General features: G+C 40.8%; 2 protein-coding genes across 3 annotated transcripts in view; one reads left to right on the forward strand and one right to left on the reverse strand.

Moving 5' to 3' along the window:
* The first annotated feature begins 4,028 nt into the window (after positions 1-4,028).
* Positions 4,029-8,530, forward strand: tomm5 (translocase of outer mitochondrial membrane 5). Of its 2 annotated transcripts, XM_062971578.1 has the most exons (3): positions 4,029-4,288; positions 4,522-4,652; positions 8,092-8,530. In XM_062971578.1, the coding sequence occupies exons 1-3, from the start codon at positions 4,168-4,170 to the stop codon at positions 8,104-8,106; spliced, it is 267 nt and encodes an 88-aa protein (XP_062827648.1). In that variant the 5' UTR covers positions 4,029-4,167; the 3' UTR covers positions 8,107-8,530. The 2 variants fall into 2 exon arrangements, with proteins under 2 accessions (XP_062827648.1, XP_003223392.1); XM_003223344.4 differs by lacking the exon at positions 4,522-4,652 and having other exon boundaries at positions 4,070-4,288.
* Positions 8,531-11,490: 2,960 nt separating this feature from the next.
* The window catches only part of igfbpl1 (insulin like growth factor binding protein like 1), a 53,547-nt gene continuing 44,715 nt past the window's right edge, over positions 11,491-20,322 (reverse strand). Inside the window, exons 2-5 of the mRNA XM_003223332.3 lie at positions 17,653-17,762; positions 15,786-15,902; positions 14,581-14,737; positions 11,491-11,715 (exon numbers count right to left, since the gene is read on the reverse strand). Of these exons, the coding sequence (XP_003223380.1) occupies positions 14,588-14,737; positions 15,786-15,902; positions 17,653-17,762 (377 nt within the window). The 3' untranslated portion in view covers positions 11,491-11,715; positions 14,581-14,587. The remainder of the gene's footprint in view (positions 11,716-14,580; positions 14,738-15,785; positions 15,903-17,652; positions 17,763-20,322) is intronic.

Below are 20,322 nucleotides of genomic sequence, written 5' to 3' on the forward strand. Positions count from 1 at the left end.
TGACTTAAGTCCCAATCCTGGAGGGTCTCTGAAGCTGGAGATATGTGTGATGGAGAGAAGCTTCTTTGGATCCACACATGGACAAACAACATATGGGATAGTGGACATAGTGTGTTATGTTCTTGTCTTGGCCCACTCGGGTGGCAATGAGTGCTGTTTGAAGTCCTCTATTTGAAGGATTTCCCATATCATCATCATAGGCTATCACTTGTGGCTGAGTATGATTGTCTTCCAAAAGTAGAGTCTTGGTGGTGGGTCTGCAAATGACAGTAGAGACCTATTCTCTACTGTTTTAATCCATGTTTTTATTAGTTCTTGTTTTTTATTGGCTAATGTTTAATTTTATTTTTTATTTTTTATTGTGCATGTTTTTGTCTATTGCTGTGTTTTATACTGCTACTGTTTTTATTCGGGCTTGGCCCCATGTAAGCCGCCCTGAGTCCCCTTTGGGGAGATAGAGGCGGGGTATAAAAATAAAGTTATTATTATTATATTATTATTATTCTGAATCCGCATGGTCTTTTGCATTGAGGACATATATTTCCCGATGGAAGATGGTCCCAACAAGGGTTTGCTTGATGTGCCATCCTCTTGCCATGTTTCTCTTTTTCCTCTCTATTTGTGCCTCTTTAAAGAGCTGCGCAGTTCAAGGGCTACTTAAAGATAAATAATTATAAGAAGGGTGGGAGAGATGAGGCCTTGAAGTTGCACATTGGGACATGCATCCATATCCTACCTTGACTGAAGTTATAGGCAAAAGTACTGCGCTAGTGAGAACATAGCAGGCTTAGGGGTTCATGGCTCCTCCCAGTACCATTTCTTGCCAAAAGTAAGGACAAAAACTTATAACTGCTACTTTGGGATTTTTGTTTCTAACAGCGGGTTGTGGTTGTTCTTCAGAGAATGGCGTAGGTGGCTAAAATGAAGAAAAATGTATTGTTTTTGAAAGGAAATGCAGGCTTCATCTCACAGTGTGACAGATGTTGACTTAAGCCAGACTGAATGGCTGTTCCATTAATCGTGTTACCATCACAAGCAGCAGGAATGAATTCCATATTGTACCACAATTAAATTATGCCCCTGTTGTGATACCTAGCAGCTCGCAGTGGGATGAGCAGGCATCCTACCCAGTGGATGATTTGTGATCAAGGTCACTGGCATTAGGAAATTTTCTTCCAACCTGTTCCCTTGTCAGAAACTGGCCCTTTAAACAGATGGACAGCCAGGGATCCATCTGTGCTTGGACTCTCCATCTTATACCTGCTATTTCTTGTTTTTTGTCTATCAAATCCTTTTGAACACATGTATTCCCTTAAGAGCCATTGTTATTGAGCTGCGACATTATCTAAGGCAGATTGAAAACCATCAAATTTGTAATATGAGTGTAGCAGCTTGTTCCATCTGTTGTACATAATGCTATCAGACTGTTTATTAGTTGATGTGTACCTTCAAGTTGTTTCTGACTTCCAGTGACCCCAAGGTGACACTAATATGGCAGGTTTTGATAAGATTTGTTTGGACGGGGTTGTCTTTGCCTTCTTCTGAGGCTGAGAGTGTGTGACCTGCCCAAGGTTAGCCATGGCTGAGCATGGAATTGAAAACCGGTCACCAAATGTATAGATCTTCATTTCTGTGCTTTTATTTGCATAAAGTGTAGGAATACACAAGATGTGGATCATCTAATTAAAATTCTTGGATGTCTCCATTGTATTTTATAGGCCATCTCTGCCTATTTAGAGAGGCTAATCTTCAAAGCCCTAAAACCCAGCCTGAAGACAAAAGAAGTGTGAGTCAATCTAGAACATTGTTTCAGTCTAGAACCCAAAGCAAGTCCAATATATTCCCCTCTAGCCTCTACTTGAAAACCTCCAGAAAACTCACACAGGCCCCTTCTACACTGCCATGTGGATTATTTGCTTTGATAATCTGGATTTTTTTCGTGTCAGTAGCAACTTGAGAAACTGCAAGTCGCCTCTGGTGTGAGAGAATTGGTCATCTGTAAGGATGTTGCCCAGGGGACGCCCAGATGTTTTTGATGTTTTTACCATCCTTGAGGGAGACTTCTCTCATGTCCCTGCATGGTGCTGGAGCTGATAGAGGGAGCTCATCTGCGCTCTCCCTGGGTTGGATTTGAACCGGCAACCTTCAGGTCAGCAACCTAACCTTCAAGTCAGCAGGCCTGCTGGCACAAGGGTTTAACCCACTGCACCACCACCATTGCCATAATTGCACAGTAGTTTTCTTTGCAAAGTGAGCCCTGAATTGAAAGTGAGTTATATTTTAATACCTAGAAGAACTGAACCAATTGGGCCTTAAATGCAATTGGCTTTTATATAGACAACTGCGTGGTAAATTTAAAGAACAACTTAGAACCTCGGGCTTCCAGACTGCAAAAACATGGTTTGATGTGACGATGTTCCAGAAACCAAAGGGACTTATATCTTATATATACAAAAACCTACTGACTTGGCACACAGAAGAGGAAGTAGTAAAGGACTCAATGGTTAGATGGGCTCAAAACATCAGCCAAGAGATAAAAATGGCCCAATGGGAAAAATCATGGAATAGAAGAAGTACACGGCATGTCAAAACCTAAAAGAAAACATCTACAAAATGTACTTGCGGTGGTATCTCCCTCCAGAGAGATTAGTGAAGATGTACAATTGCACCAACAAATGTTGGAAATGTGGGAAAGAAAAAGGCACATTTTACCATCTGTGGTGGTCATGCAACAAAGTAAACAACTACTGGAAACACATTCATGTACATCTAGAAAAGTCCTAGGTAAAGGTAAAGGTTTTCCCCTGACATTAAGTCTAGTTGTGTCCGACTCTGGGGGTTGGTGCTCATCTCCATTTCTAAACCAAAGAGCTGGTGTTGTCCATAGACACCTCCTAGGTCATGTGGCTGGCATGACTTGCATGGAGCGCTGTTACCTTCCTGCTGGAGCAGTACCTATTGATTTACTCATATTTGCACGTTTTCGAACTGCTAGGTTGGTAGAAGCTGGGGCTAACAGTGGGAGCTCACTCCGCTCTTGGATTCAAACCTGCAACCTTTCGGTCTGCAAGTTCAGCAGCTCAGCGCTTTAACACACTGTGCCATCGGGGGCTCCACACTGCCATATATCTCAGTTCAATGCAGATGTGGGATTTTACTCAGCTATGTGGAAGGGGGGGCGGGGTCAAAAGTATGCTTTTGGAAATCTAACCCATGTAGGAAAGAGACGCAACATGACAGAGAACCCACATTTCCGATTATTATTATTATTATTTGAAACACAACAAGATGAGTCCACAGTAGATACTCTGCTGGCTGTTGAATTGGATCACACATTGGACACTTCCCAAGTGTCTAGGACTGTGTGATGTATCGACGAATAATGTGAGCAGATCCCAGTAAGGTGGCCTTCTGCAGCTGGCAGGTGGTAATATTGTCAGCACCGATTGTATTTAAGTGCAGGCCAAGGCCTTTAGGCACTGCACCCACTGGGACCACCTTGACTGGCTTGTGCCAGTCTTTGTAGTTCGATCTTTAAATCCTCATATCGTGTCAACTTTTCCAGTTGTTTCTCCTCAATCCTGCCGTCACCTGGGATTGCAACATCGACAATCCATACGTTGTCTTTTAATATGATGTGAGGTCAGGAGTATTGTGCTCCAAAGCCCTGTCTGTCTGAATTCGAAAGTCCCAGAGTAGCTTGACATGTTCATTCTCTGTAACTTTTCCGGCTTGTGATCCCACCAGTTCTTTGTCGCAGACACATGGTATTTTTGGCACAAGTTCCAATGAATCATTTGAATGAATTATTATTATTATTATTATTATTTGTGTCAGGAAGGACTTGAGAAATCTTCAGGTCAGCAACCTAACCTTCAAAGTCATCAGTCCTGCCAGCACAAGTATTTAACCCACTGCGCCATCGGGGGTTCGTTGATTCTCAATCAACAGCAAGAACCTCTCTTTCAAATGAGTTCGTTTTTATACCGGAAGTGTTGACTGCAATCGCGGAAGAAGACAACGCTGGTCTCTTTTAATGGACGAGAAGGGCGAAGGCAATCAGTTTGTCCGCAGTGGGCGCCCGTACGCAGAAGGGCGGGGCGACGTGAGGCAGTCGGGAGCGAAGGCGAGACTGGCGTTGCTAAGCGGGAGGAGGCAGGCGAGGCCATGTTCCGTATCGAGGGCCTGGGGCCCAAGCTGGACCCGGAGGAAATGAAGCGGAAGATGCGCGAGGACGTCCTCTCCTCGGTCCGCACGTTCCTGCTCTACGTGGCCCTGCTGCGCATCAGTGAGTGCCTCGGGCCTGCCTTCTTTCCTTCCACGTGGAGGGAGCAGGCCTCATGGAAAGGGGAGGCCGCCCTCGAGGGAAGAACCGGTTATTACACACGTTGGCTATTAACGTAGTTCATCGGGGTGGGAATCTTAATTAATAGGGCCGCAACGAGCCAACTAGACTAGGCTAGAAATGTATCTACACCAGGCACGGGCAAACTTAACTCCCCTTTGGTGTTTGTGTTGCAGTCTGTGCCCCTACTCAGAAGATTTCACCTCTGGGTTGCTGTGAGTTTTCCGGGCTGTGTAGCCATGTTCCAGAAGCATTCTCTCCTGACGTTTCGCCCACATCTTTGCCAGGCAACCTCAGAGATTGTGAGGTCTGTTAGAAACTAGTCAAGTGCGGTTTTTATCTCTCTCTCTCTCTCTCTCTCTCTCTCTCTCTCTCTCTCTCTCTCTCTCTCTCTCTCTCAGGAATACCCAGGATGGTACCCAGATACCCAGAACTCTTGTCTGCTGATACCCAGAACTCTTGTCTGCTGAAGGGAAGTGTGAATTATGCAATTAGTCAGCTTGTTTAGCTTTTAATGGTCTTGCAACTTCAAGGCCTGGCTGATTCCTGCCTGGGGGAATCCAGTGTTGGGAGGTGTTAGCTGGTCCTGATTGATTCAGGTCTGGAATTTCTCAGTTTTCTGTGTTGTTCTTGATTTGCTGTCCTGGTTTTAGAGGTTTTTTTTTTTTTAATACTGGTAGCCAGATCTTGTTCATTTTCATGGGTTCCTCCTTTTTGTTGAAATTGTCCACATGCCTCAGCCAGAGCAGAATACCTGATGAACCAACCTGTACACAGCATATTATTTAAGAACACAGAAATTCTGGACCATTCTAACAACTACTATGTCAGACTACACAGAAAATACATTGAAATCCACAAGCATGTGGACAATTTCAACAGAAAGGAGGAAACCATGAAAATGAACAGAACCTGGCTACCAGTATTAAAAAAAAACCTCTTAAAATCAGGACAGTAAATAAAGAACAACACTCTGAAAATAGGAATTCCAGACATGACACAATCAGGGTCAGCTAACACCTCCCAAAAAGGATTCAGCCAGGCAGGAATCAGCCAGGCTTTGAAGCTACAAGGCCTTTCAGTGCTAATCAAGGTGATTAATTACAGCATTCACACTTGCCTCCAAGAGACAAGAACTCTATATCCCACTTTCCACAGATATATAAACCTCACTGACTTCATTTCCAACATACCTCACAACCTCTGAGGATGCCTGTCATAGATGTGGGTGAAACATCAGGAGAGAACGCTCTTGGGACATGGCCATATAGCCTGGCAAACTCCCAGCAACCAAGTGATTCCAGCCATGAAAGCCTTCAACAACAGATTTTACCCCACTTTCTGTCTTTGTGATATACTTGGATTTTGAAAAAAAAATGGCTTGTTGAGTATTATTTGGTGACCTAGGGACTGGGCATTTAAAACGAGGGACTAGTTCTCAAATGATTTCTGGAACATCCAGGTTTTCAGATCCCTGCGAAAGGAGGACAGTGTGGGGGTTTGCCTAATCTCCCTGGGGAAGGAGTTCCAAATTTCAGGGGCCACCACCGAGAAGGCTCTCTCCCTTGTCTCCACCAGCCATGCCTGTGACGGTGGTGGAAGTGAGAGGAGGGCCTCTCTGGCACATCTTAGAGCCTGTGCCAGTTCATAAGGGAAGATGCAATAATGAAGATAGGCAGGGCCTGAACCATTTAGGGTTTTGTAGGTCCTAACGTGCACCTTGAATTGGGACTGGAAATTTATTGGCAGTCAGTGGAGCTGCTTCAACAGGGGTGTCATGTGCTCCCAGTAATTAGCTCCAGTTAGAAGTCTGACTGCCGACCTTTGCACCAGTTGCAGTTTCCAGGCCAGCTTCAAAGGTAGCCCCATGTAGAATACATTACAATAATCCAATCTGGATGTATCCAAGGCATGGACTACTGTGGCTAACAATCCTGGATGTAACTTGTGGACTGTCTGTAGTTTAAGAGTAGAAGGAGCATGTGTCTTTAAGAATCTAGGGTTGGAAAGAACCTCACTGCAATATCAGAACACAAAATATGTTTGGCTGAATATATACTATATTTTATGGCATAATAGTCAACATTGCATAATAGTTGGTAGAAGGCAAAATTCTCAGCATAATAGTTGCACCCTTAGTCCAGTCATCTGGGCAAGTAAATTAAGGGTGCGCCTACTCTTTTCACAATGCCAAACCTGCAGTGCCAAGGAAAGGGGACAGAGGGGCCAGGGAGTGAGTTCACCCACCTTCCTGCCCACCTGTTCCCTGTAAGCTATAGAGGAGCCACTGTAGCTCGGAAGAGAGAGGCTAGCGAGACCTCCCTCCCTGCCCATTCCTAGCTTGTCTCTTCGAAGCTTATAAACAGGGTGGAGAGGGGGATGTCACTAGCTCTAAAGGTTCCATAGCTCAGAAGGGAGAGGCGGGTGGATGGGTGAAGTCGCCCACGCTCCTACCTCTCCCCTCTGCAGCTAAGCTTTGAGGGCACAGCCTCCTGAATGCCTACCTGTACAGCTGCATCTTCAGAAGGACTACTATGCAGTGGACCCCCCCCCCCCCAAAGATATCTTTTTTCACAGCATAATAGTCATACATTTTCCCCCAAAATGGGGAAGTGCGACTATTATGTGATAAAATACAATACTCGCCCGGTGCTTATATTTGGATAACCTACAGCTCTCTGGAAGTTTAGGCTGAGTATCCCTCATTCAAAATACTTCAGAACAAAAGTTTTCATTACGAATTATTAATTTTTTTGGATTTTTGAGTATTTTTATTTACATTTGTCTGCATAATGAAATGTCTTGGACTCTACAAATCCCAGAATTCCATAGCATGAGCCATGGCAGTTAAAGTTTGGTCAAACTTCATTAATTCTACAGTGCACATGTATCCTTCGTAGATGAGATACTAGCAAAATCATGAAATTCTTTTTTTTTTTGCATAAAAGTTATTTTATAAGGCTTTCAGAAGCACACTGGGACATGAATAAGTTACATGGAATTCAAAGTTCTGGAATTCACAGTTGCCTTATTGCCATTGCATGGCATACACAGGGTTTAGAGATAGTATTGATTAACCATAGCTCTTCAGAAAAACCAACTCTATTTAGGGACTAGCTAGAATTGATGCTTGTTACTTGTTTCTCTATTTCCTCCTCACACTCTTTTGTGGTGTATCAGGTTCTCTAGTAGCACCTACAAAGAAGGAACAGTGTACAAAATATTTTAAATAATGCTGTAGTCCTTTAGGCACTTACTTGGGAATAAGTTCCATTGAAGTTGGAAAGACATGCATGGGATCGTACTTTTGGAATCCGTACTATTTGAAACAGAATTTTGATTTGAATAGAGAATAGAGCTGTATATAAAATTGGGACTTGCATTTGGAGAAAAGGAATATGGATTTGTATAAGATTCAAAAGGTGAGACTGAAATAATTCTTCAGTGACTAATAGTATGTAGATACAGATAATTGATTTTTTGGGGAAATGAAAGAGGCAGCTGTAAAATGTTTAACATTATCATGTGGTGTTTAAGGTAAGATCTAATAGTGAGAATGATTAATTTTTCTCAATAACAGGAAAATAACTCAATCTATTCACAGATAAAGCCATTTATGTTGAAGGGGGTGGGAAAAAGATTCTGAATGCAGTTCCTGCTTTAACTTTTTAATTTGCTTTACTGATGATAAATTTATGGAATTTATTGTTATAATAGTGGTGACAAGCATCTGTTTCTTTCATAAGCTCCATACATTTTAAAGAAGCTGGACAGCATATGAAAACACAGGAGATTAAAGGATGTCCTGCGTCGACAACCAGGTGGACTGTGGCTGTTGTGCTACTGAACAGGCTGCAAAGAAGAGGCTCCATATCCTGACAAACCATTTTGTACGTTTCTCATAAAGATGCCTGGAAAGCTATAGAAGCGGAAGAAAGAAAACCAATAACAACTTGTCACTGTTTTTTCCATGTGTCAGAATACTGTTTCTTTCCATTGGTTCAAATGTGATCTTGTTCAGAGAGCCCTGATTTGGGGAACCGGTAAACAAAGTGGGATGGAACTCTTTCTTTGACGTTTTGGAATGGCATTGTTGTCATTGTACTGCTTCTGTATGAAGGTTGTCATCATTTGAAGCCTCGGGATAAATCCTGAATGTTTGAAATAAAGTGGAGCATATATTCACATCAAAGTGTACTGCAGTATTTGCAATTAAATAAGTTATAATCATTTTTTAATCAGATCTTCCTTAGATTGGAATACAACTAAGCTCTGTGGTTTTGTTGATCTATATTGTTAGAAGAGATGAGGTTTCATCCCCTCTCCACCTCTCCGATGTATCTTCAAAATCTTCTCCAATGAAAATACATACTTCCACTTGAGCACCATTGGATTTTGTCCTGTGTTCATGTACTGCAAAAGCAGATAAGGGAAACAGAAGTTCAGTCTGGATAGACGGGCTCTAAAGCATTGGTTCTCAAGCTGTGGGTCCCCAAGTGTTCTGCCCTACCACTCCCAGAAATCCCAGCCAGTTTACCAGCTGTTAGGTTTTCTGGGAGTTGAAGGCCAAAACATCTGGGGTTGAAATCCACTGCTAGAGCCTTTTTGAAATGAAAGATGTTTTAAATTCTGCCACAACTGAAGCTAACACTGTGGTGTTCCTTCCTTTTAACTTTCCCAGCCTTTGACTCAAGATTTAATCAATGTACATTTACTGGGATAAAACTGTGAGTGGAGGTTTAAGCCCTCTTGCTAACACAGTGGGGAAGACCTGCTCTGATCAGAAATAGTCCATTTTTGCTCACATTTTTAAAAGAAAGTTAAAGTACTGTATCTGCTCTGTATTAAAATGTTGCGTGCAGTACTGCAAAAGCAATCACTGAGATAATGTATAAAGATATCCACCAGATGGCAGCAACAAGCTGCTTTGGCTTAAAAATTAATAACAGGAGGGTATTTCTATAGTTCAGCAATCAGGTTAAGCAACTTCTTTGTACATATCTTTGGTCAGAATGGAATCTTGATTTCAAAAGCTTGTGAGGAGAAGTGGTAATTTATTTTATGCCCTAATCACTGTAATAGTGAAGCATAACCCTGTGTGGTCTGTTCTAAAAGTAATGAGAATGATTTATTTATTTTTATTTAACATGCATGCAATTACAGTTTATCTCCTTGAAAAAAGGCTTCTTGTGATGGAATACAATGATTGCAGCATTGCCACCACTCTTCACAGCAGTAAAGGAAGTCTTCACTTGAGATGTTGTTCAAAGCCCTTGTCACAGCTGCTTGGACATTTCCAGCTGTTTCAAAATGACATCCTTTGAGGTGAATTTTGAGTTCAGGGAAAGAAATCACATGGAGCCAAGTCTGGGCTGTATGGTGGGTGGATGGGCATTAAGAACTGTCTTCACACCAATAGACACATTGTTCTTGTTTCTCAGTGTTGAAGGATGCTGCTCCAGATCCCTCTGCTTTTTTGCTCATGACAGGACACAAAAGTTTTTTTTCACAGCTATTAATCTTGCATGAAGCAAATATGTGGTTTGTCTCAAAAGTAATGAGAATGATTTTTACTTGTGCAGCACAGAAGGGCCAGAAAAGAAAGGAAGAAGTTGAGGCAGAAGGGCATATAATTTGAGCTTCCTCAGTTGAGTCTGCGCCTTTGTAGCCAAGTGTGTATTAGTTTATTAAACATCAAGATCTGTGCATGTAAGCTTCCTTGTGTGTGCAAATGTACATTTTAGGCCCTGCCGAAGGTCTAACTTCCCTCTTAAGCACCTAAAAACTCCCACCTTGAAAAGCCTCTGACTCACAGAGCACAGTGATTCCCTGCTTCATGGGGAGTTGGCAGGATTGCTGAAGAATCTAGCTGCCTCCCCATAGTAAGACATACAATAATTACATCACCCACTGGGATCCCCTGCCCTGCTCTAATCATATTCCGTCTAGTTATGGGGATGTAGCCAGATGCTTCTACAAATCTGTTTGCTTCTCATGGAACAAGATACTGCTGGGGGTTTCAGAGGCTTTTCAGTAATTGGTGGTGGGGGGTTTATATAGCTGAGTACAGCTTCAATCTGTATGTGGACCTACGGTGCTCTTGAGTCCTACAGGATTGCAGCCTATACAAGTGATATTTCAGGAATGGGCAGAAATGGATTTCCAAGTGTTGCATTTCCATTAGCCTAGACAGGATAGCCAATTCTGTGGTATGGGATTTGCAATCTGAAACCTCACAAAGCCAGTTATCCAACCTTGGCATAATGTCTGACATTACCAGAAGAGAGTTGTGCATCCTACATATATTCCCATGTGAATATATGTAGGATGCCCCCCCATCCCTCCTCACCTATCAATTACAAAAGTGTGTTAAGATTTAAAACTCATTTAATTTCTGCATAAAGAAAATTGCTGTCAAAAGTTATAAAACCCAGGTCCCTTCTACACTGACATATAAATCAGTTTATCAAATCAGATAATCCACACTATCTGCTTTGAATGAGATTATGAGTTGAGTCCCTGGTGGCACAGCAAGTTAAACTGCTGAGCTGCTGAACTTGTTGACCGAAAGGTCGGCGATTCGAATCCAGGGAGCGAGGTGAGCTCCTGCTGTTAGCCCCAGCTTCTGCCAACCTAGCAGTTCAAAAATATGCAAATGTGAGTAGACCAATAGATAGCACTCTGGCAGGAAGGTAATGGCGCTCCATGCAGTCATACCGGCCACATGACCTTGGATGCATCTATTGACAATGTCGGGATTTTTGGCTTAGAAATGGAGATGAGCACCAACCCCCACAGTCAGACATGACTAGACTTAATGTCGGGAAAATCTTAAAATTATGAGTCTATACTGCTATATAATCCAGTTCAAATTAGATAATCTGGATTTTATATGGTGGTGTAAAAGGGACCTCAGAGAAGAAAAATGTGGCAATCCTGTTAAAGATTCAGCACAAGCAATCTTTACCACTGGGCAGTGAAAAAGTCAAAATGATAAATTCTCAGTCTCCTTTGATTTAATTCTACAGGTAAGAGTTATACTTGAAATTTGTAGCTATTGTTAATTATACTGAGACAGCTGGCACTTAGCTTTGTTTTCAAGATGCTGTATTGTAAAATATATTTGAGAATATCAAAACAAGTAATTTTAAAATATTACAAAAACATGCTTTTATTGAGAATTTGGTACATACATCAACTACATGGTCAATATTAATCAGACGTTCTAGAAAAGGGTGTAAAAATTGCAACAGTAAGCCAGAAGAACATCAAGACTGTCTTCTAGTCCTTGACAGGTACGAAAGTAAAATACTAATTCACAGGTTTCTAGTCTGCTCAGCTCCAATTCCATCAGAGGTCATTGCTTCTTCCTGTGGGAAAGCAGAGGAGAAATGGTAACAACAATTGTAGGAGTGTTACGGGTCCTTGCATGTACACAAAAGCAGAGGCACACTATTCAGAGCATGGGCAAGGGAGAGGGGGCTTTTGCCAAGGTAGAGGCCTGTATTGCTATTTAGTTGCAAAACAGTCATGTTAATTTTTCTGAAACAACTGAAGAATGATCTAAAAATAAGAAATGCTTTTCTGGTACACCTTATTCTCTTTTTTTGTCCTCTGTCAGAGGATACCACAAATTAGTAGGGAAATAATGGAAATTTGTCAGTTTTATGATGGAGTTCTCAACTACTCAAGAAACCTACGTGGAAAGAAAAATGGCAGATCAATAATTCCCTCAAATTGCAGCAGGCTTCTTGAGTAGCATTGTTTCTGTTGGTGGATTTTGCACATTTTGTTGGACAACATTTTGTTGAGTAACGTTACTCTTTTATGTAGAAAACAGCAATGATGCTGGGCAAAATCAGCAATGTTGCAGAAAAATAGCTATATAGTTTTGCCATACAGCATTGCTGATTTTGCATATTTTTGTTAATGAAACATGGCTGTTTTCTAGATAAATGTTGCAAGGTTGCACAACAAAAATATGCAGGTCAACAATGTTGCCAAAGCATGAGCCAGGTGATTTTCTTCTGAACATTTTGTTGCTGCTTCTATGTAAAAAAGCAATATTACACAAAACACATGTGGCTGCTTGAAAAGAGTTTATTCCATACCAAAAGCTACATAGTTCTCAGAATAAGCTGTGCAGTGGTTCTGATGTTTTCTAGGCAAATTGCACAGATTTGCATGGGGAAAAAGCCCTGAGCATCTTTATTGTTCACATTTTCTAGACCCTAGAAAAATTGAGATTCACCATCCCTGCAGTCTTAGGTATTTGGAATTCCTCTATTGTCATGTTCTTTCATGTTGACAGACCTATGGTAACCCTATCCTTGGCAGGATGTATTCAGAGTGTTTTTGTCATTGCTCTCCTCTTAGGATGAAAGAGTATGGAGGTCAACAAGTGGCTTTTTATGGCTGAGTGGGAACATGAGCTTCAGTCTCAAATCAGTATAATATAATAATAATAATAACTTTATTTTTATACCCCGCCCTATCTCCCTGGAGGGACTATACCACTCTGGGGCTTGGATTTGCTTTGTTATTATTATTGCTGTGTGCCTTTGAGTAATTTCTGACTAATGGCAACTTGAAGGGGAACCTAGCAAAGGTTTTCTTTTTGAACAAATTTTTAAGAGGGGGGGTTGTGTTGCTTTCGCCTTCGGCAGAGAGAGTGTGATTTACCCAAGGTCACCCAGCCCGTTCTAACAGCCAAGGGGAAAGGGATTCAAACCCCAGTCTCAAGAGTCATAGTCTAACACTCAAATCACTAAACCACGTCAGATGAAATTTGCTTGTCCCATCCCACAATGTATTTCTAATGCTGAAAGCTTCCAAGTTTTGAAACAGCATTATGAGAAACAGAATCTCTGAATGATTTTTCTTCTTTTTTACCCCCAAACTAGATAAGCTTTGAAGAGTTGATATTCATCTTAATTCATGTGCACAACTGGAAAAGATCCCCCAACTATAAATGCAAATATTCTAGGTGTGTTGGCTTTTAGGCCTGTTCCTGGGGTTATCTGCGGTGTTGATTCAGAAAACTGCATTGCATAGACTGCATGCATTGGCTCTAGTTTCTTAGATATGGTTAAATTTATAATGGAAAGTTTGCATTATAAAGATGTGCTTTTGGCATAAAATATGAGGTTTTTGTGTAGTCCACTTTTCTTTCAATGTTCAATATGTATCCATGTTTAAAAAGATATTAATTTAAACACTACATTAATATATTCTGATTTTTTATGGGTGAGCAGAGTCAAGACTGGTATATGGCATATGTCCTGTATTCAGAAACTAGAGCTGACAGGGAGAAACTGGTGCCATTTTTGGAATCAGCAGGTCAAATATATTGTACCCAGAAACAGGGTTGACATTTGAGGCGCAAAATGTGTTTTGGCCAGTGAAATTCTTGGACCGCTCATTTTCCTCTGTGTTGGAACTGAAACTACATGCATCTCTGATAAGAACTTATCCTTTTTATATCATTCCGTAGGGTAGGGTATGTGGCCCTGAATGTTGTTAGACAGCAGCTCCATCATCCCTCGCCATTGGCTAGGCTGGCTGGGGCTGATAGGAGCTGCTATTTATGAATGATAAAGAGCAGTGCTTCTTAATCTATCTGATGTTGGGTTCAGCAATGTGCCAGTACCTGGTTCCATATTTCTTTGCTGGAAACACCCCAGTAAATGTCAGTTGATGGCCTGTGGATTAGAACTGGTCCATGGACAATGACTATGAGGAGCCCTGATTGTTCCATTGACACGCTGCCATAAAGCATCGTGAACAAACAAGTATTTGGGGTTGTATGTATTCCGGGCTGTATGGCCATGTTCCAGAAGTATTCTTTCCTGACGTTTCGCCCACATCTATGGCAGGCATCCTCAGATGTTCTGACATATGGAGAAACTAAGGAAGGAAGGTTAATATATATCTGTGGAAAGTCCAGGGTGTGAGAAGAACTCTTTGTCAGTTGGAAGCCAGTGAGAATGTTGCGGTTCATCACCTTAATTAGCATTGGAAAGGTTCATTTTCTGGCTTTTCCTGCCTGGGGGCATCCTTTGTTCAGAGACATTAGAACATGGCCATACAGCCCGGAATACATACAACAACCCTGTGATTCCGGCCATGAAAGCCTTCGACAACACATTAAACAAGTATTTGATTGCTGATGAAGTATGAAAGCTGTTTTGGAAATGTACTCCTAGAATAAAGTGGACTATTAGAACCGCCATTACCTTGATTCTACTTCATGTCTTCTGATGCTGGGAAGTAAGCCTTCTTATGTTTATTTTGTTCCAGGACTTTAATATTCCCCTCTGCCTGTGTTTCTCCCACCATATTTGCAGCATGACACTGGTAAACCCCCTCGTCTTCTTTTGTCAGTGGATTAATCTGCAGTGTTGGGTGAGGGAAGGGGAGAGGAAGACACATCCACAAAGATGAAAACCTTAAGTGTAGCAATGAAAAGAGTTAGTGCATGTCAATGCAATTCTCAAATATTTCAACAGTGTGGGAACTGTGTGACCCATGGCAGCCTTTTGTGTAGTTCACGGTGCTTCTGAACTTCTATTCCAAAAATTAATTTGTAACTTCAAATGGAAAACATGACTTATAGAGACCTCCCAGGTGTGTATGCAAGTCACTAAACTGTTTACTTTTGCTTCTTATCTGTTATTGACTGCTTGAAGAATTTCATCAGTCATCCACTATGATTTCTCTTTCTTCTTGACTGCTGATAGTGTCTTTTTGTATTTCTCCCTGACAATCCCACTAGCTTCAGTTCAAAGTTTTTCTGGTTCCCAGTCAATTGGGCTTAGTACATAAGACCAATTAACATTATTACATTATTTTAAAATTCTACAAGACAATTTTTCAGATTGTATTTTGAAATGATGGTTAGTTTAATGTTCTTCCTTAGCTGTACTATAGTTTTTGATCAAAAGTTCATGATTTGTACCAGAATCTGGTCCTTGTCTTATTTTTGCAGAGTTGATTGAGCTTATCCATCTTCTGCACCCAATTATTTGAATTCTACACCTGCTATCAGGTGATGTCTATGTATATAGTTGTTTCTTTGGTTGCTTAAAGAATGTATATGTTATGGAAAAACTGTTTGCCTTGCAAAATTCAATTGGTGCTTTCCTGTTTCATTCTCTGCTTAATTTTTTCTACAGCTTTTGATTCTGCTTTTTTCCTACTTTTACATTCCCGTCACCTATGATTAACAAGTCCTGTTTTCATCTATAATCCATTTCCTCCTGTGTTCCAGTATATAATTTTTCAACTTGATTGTGTATTCCTACATGGGAATGGGTTGGATTGGATGACCCATGGGATTTCTTCCAACTCTGTGATCACTTGATTCTCATCTCTCTTCTCCCATAAGGAAGAGACAGTTTGCAACAAAAAAAATATTTTTTTCATCCTGACACAAACTTACCAAAACCCAGCCTGTGCTCTCATGTTTAGAAGGACCTCCTCGAACCTGGACTGCCATGTTGACTCTGTCTCCAGGCAATTCTTCTAGGAGCTGAACTCCCTTTGGGGACTCAGTGACCTGCAACATTTAATCATGTGAGAATGCTTTAGATTTGAGATTGATGACTGCTTTGAATTTTGAGGAAAAATTTCTGCTTGTGGGACTTTCCAGGAGTTAAGTACACTGCTACTCATCCATAGTAGAAGTCTATTCATCGTTTTAAAAAACAGGTATTTTAAAAGAAATTTAAATAGCTGTGAATTGCTTTTCTGGACAGTTCCAAGAAAGATAATCAGCTCTGTTTTGGAGAGGGAAATGGTGTAAAACTCTGGAGGATAGAAAGCTTCAAAATGGCCACAATGCGCCCCCCTCTGCTTTAAATATAACTTCACAAGCAATCATATCAGATGTGGTCATTTATCTCACCCTTTCTGTGGAGCTATACACCTTGCATATTCTCACATTGTCATGTTTAACTCCACTAATTTGTACAGCAGTGGTTCTCAACCTGGGGTCCCTAGATGTTTTTGGCCTTCAGCTCCCAGAAATCCTAACAGCTGGTAAACTTGCTGGAATTTCTGGGAGCTGTAGGTCAAAAACATCTGGGGCCCCAGGTTGAGAACCACTGCTGTACAGGATCAAGGTATATATTTTGAGATATATCTGACCATAACTTTTTGCCTTCATCACTTTCTGGTGTCTCCTCAATGAGTTCATTTAGTATTCTTCAAGCATTTCTGCCAGGAACGGGTTTGTAGAGGCTAAACTGTCAGGGGATGATGGGTAGCAGAGTGAAGTCCAAAAATTCACCATCCCGGTCTTCACCTCCTTCTCTCCAGACTGTCTCCCGGTGTGGAAAAACAGCACTGGACAAACACACTCCAGCAGACGAGGGTTCGGTTGGAAATCCAACGGCAATCAATCTTTATTTACATGACTATATACAAAATAGAGTAAATCAGTCCTTCTCTCCATGAGTTCTCTTGCCGAAGCGACTCATGCACACACAGAGTACACACTGCTCTTCGCTCTAGACACTCCTCTGCATTCCACAGGAACAAGAAAGAAAGTCCCGGTCAAAACAAACTTGACCCCATTGGTCCTGTGATACGTCAATCATAGCAGACTCTCATTAACTCCATAACTGCTGAAATGCCTTGCCGAAAAACTAACACATAAGGCATTTCTAATAACCCAGATTGATTTTAACATTTCACAATACACAATACCCTGACATAAACTACCCGCAGTGTCCCACACTTTAGGGTTTCAAGCTAATATAGAGTGACCTAACTGCATAAGTGTGCTCTTGCCAGGTTTGGGTAAATAAAAAGGAGTGTGACTACCCATTGTAATAGGTCTTGCTAGGAGTCTGGCAACTGTCTGAAGGTACCAACTGTATCCTGGCACCAGATCTTACTTAGAAGAAGATGGGCTGGTTATACAAATAGCTTTGAACTCTGCAAAAAAAGAAAAAAGAAAGAAAAGAAAAGAAAAGAAAAGAAAAGAAAAGGAAGAAAGAAAGAAAGAAAGAAAGAAAGAAAGAAAGAAAGAAAGAAAGAAAGAAAGAAAGAAAGAAAAATGGGGAGAGAGAAGACCCTTCTTAAAGCCTGAAGAGATATTTTCTCCAACCTGGCATTCTCTCGAAGGGTTAGACTACAACTCACAGAATCCTACATTGGAAGGATTTTTAAAGTTGCAGTTCAACACATTTGGAAATTATTAGATGTGGGAAGGTTTCAGCACAATGGTCATGTCAGAAGGATGACTATTAAAGTTCCTGTAAGTCATTTAGGTAATTCAAAAGGGCTACTTTTTGAAAACATACTTTCTTCCAGGTGATGATGGGAGTTGGGACTGCTTTGACTTCGCAGGACAGATAGACCTGTGCTCCAGTTACATTGTGAATCCTTTTCGGTGGCACGATAATTGCAGGTGCTGGAAGAGGAAAAACAGAAACAAACCATACATTTCAGAATTACAACTTTTCTAAATGTAAATGGGCTTGAATACTTCCCCCCTTCGGCATACAGATGTTCTACAGAATGGGAAACCTGTGATCAACAATAGTCTATTAATGCATTTTTGTTCAATCAGCTTAATTCCCAATGTTAGACAAAAGCAATCAAGTAAAATGTATTCAGTTGCCTTAAGGTTGTATTTAAATTTATTCTCTTTGAAAGTTTATGTTCAGCAATTCAAGATTTGCAATTGGATTCAAAGCCTGGTGCAGAATGCAAATTTTTGGAGGATAAAAAAAAGCCTAAACATTTTTTTTCATTTTCAAAGAGTTTCACTCCCGTGATGTAAAAATCAATTTGAAAACAGCAGTACAAGAAAAAAAAAACAGCAATGGAAGAATCATGTGGCAATTATCTAAGGTGTGGAACCATACTGTCTCATGGATCCCAATTCTCACCCATATTACTTCTCAAACTCATAGTTATATTCTATTACCTCCCAATTTGTTGTGAGAAGTTTTGTGATCCTGGAAAGGTCATCTTAAAATATGGAAATCAAGTATTGCTATGCAAAATAAACACTGCTCTGAATAATTTTACAATACAGTATCTGCAGGAGATACCTATCTGTGGGAGATACATTCCTGGCTGGACCACATTTATCTGAAACTGTAGCTCATTAAATTCACTGACTTTTGATCCCAGCATACCGTAAAGTTGCACTGGAGGACCTAGAGATTTCTAGAGATATAATTTCTCTAAGATTTTGTTAGGTTATCCATTGCAACTTTATGGTAACTTCCTGGAGAAGCATACCATAAAATTGTCTGGAGGATCTAACACTATTTCCTCCTGGGTTTTGGGTATTGGTTTCGTGGTTATGTATTGGAAATTTCATGAATCAAATTTGTGGAAGTTATGATGATCTGTGTTAGCCTTCCACAACCTGGTGTCTTCCAGGTGTTTAACATCATAACTCCCATCATTCCCAGCTAACAGTGCTGGCCTTGGAGTGATAGTCTAACCCAGCTGGTGGACAGTAGGTTTGAAATGTCTGGCATATGTTCCATATTTCTTTTTCTTTTCAGGTTTTCTGTTAAGATTAAACTTTTGCTATATCCAACAATATTTTATTTGATCAAAATACAGTTTCTGACCACGGCTGCATTTGCTTAAATAAATTTACATATCTTGATCCTCTAGATATTTTTGACTTCAAATTGCAGACACAAAGCCAGCATGGTCAATGGGAAGAAACTGGAGGAAATGAAATATAAAACATTGAAAAGGGTGAAGTTTGATTATGGGTATAATATAATTCATAGTTCCATTCAAACTATACCAATAGCTAATGATTCCATTCTAGGTTCTATAGGACCTATCCAGGATTCTGAACACATTCCAAAGATTAGGTATAGCACCTTGGATAAAGTGGTATACAGGTTAGACTAAAATCTGAAATGGCTTTACAACCCCACTGACAAAGAAACCATGTACCCCCTCCCTGAAATATATCATATATCATAACCAACTCCACAACATTCTGGTTAATCACTAAGCACAGAGTTTTCATCATTGGAGGAAAAGATATCAGCTGAAGACACACACAAGCATTTCAGAAAGTTTAAAGCAGCGAGAGGGGACAATGATAGAATCAGAGCCTGTGAAGTACACAAAGCTTTCCATTTTATAGCTGTTGCTTCTGATACAAGATTTTGAAGAATTTGGGAGCAACATAACAAAAATCCCTGCAAAACCTTGTTTAATGGAAGCAAAAGTAGAATGAGCACGCATGGCAGTCGGCAGTTCCTCTTTTCAAAGCTGCTTCATTTCTCAGAAGGGAAGAAAAGCATGTCTGACTCCAGCCTGTGGCACACAAAGGGAATACAATGCTTCCAGGTGCCTTAATTTTTCCATATTTCTTTTTTTTTTTTATTTCACGCAGATTGCTTGCCTAGCTGTATCTATGGCAACCTTTCAGGGGGACGGGAACTCTCCTTGGAGGGGTACCCTTGCAAAAATTAAGCCAATTTTCTTTTTCAGTCCCCGAGGAAAATGCAGACACCCTGGGCTCTGTCAACATTAGCACTACTTTTCTTTCAGATGGCAATTATCACAGGGGGATATCTATGATCCAATCTCTAGGAATACGCTATTGCCTGTTATAGAAATCTTCCTTTTTATTATGCTTTGCTTTTCAAAATTTGCATGGCTGGTGTTTGTGCCACTGAGCTGGTACCAACACACCTGGCAAAGTGCAGATGTTGGGGAAACACTGAAGAGACTCAGGAAGGATGGAGGGCATGGACTTTCTTCCCTGATGGCACCTGTCTTTGGTCACAGAAGGGAAAAAACACTCAAAAGGAAATGCCATGGGGAGGAGGATAAGGCCATCTGTTAGGAGAGCTCCCATCTGTAAAATTACCATTGACAAATGCATATTTGCAGTAATGCTGCTTAACTGAGTCTATAAAGAAGTGAAGCATCCCACACAGAATGCAGAATAATTCCCTTTGGATCCAGGGATTACTACCTGC

This window comes from Anolis carolinensis, chromosome 2 (assembly GCF_035594765.1).
Source record: "Anolis carolinensis isolate JA03-04 chromosome 2, rAnoCar3.1.pri, whole genome shotgun sequence".
Lineage (NCBI taxonomy): Eukaryota > Metazoa > Chordata > Lepidosauria > Squamata > Dactyloidae > Anolis > Anolis carolinensis.

Bases quoted from the DNA above. Each gene is read 5' to 3' on its own strand.
- tomm5 (XM_062971578.1), top strand. From the start codon at position 4,168: ATGTTCCGTATCGAGGGCCTGGGGCCCAAGCTGGACCCGGAGGAAATG. The intron at 4,289-4,521 runs GTGAGTGCCTCG...TTTGTGTTGCAG, and splicing joins CGTGGCCCTGCTGCGCATCA to TCTGTGCCCCTACTCAGAAG.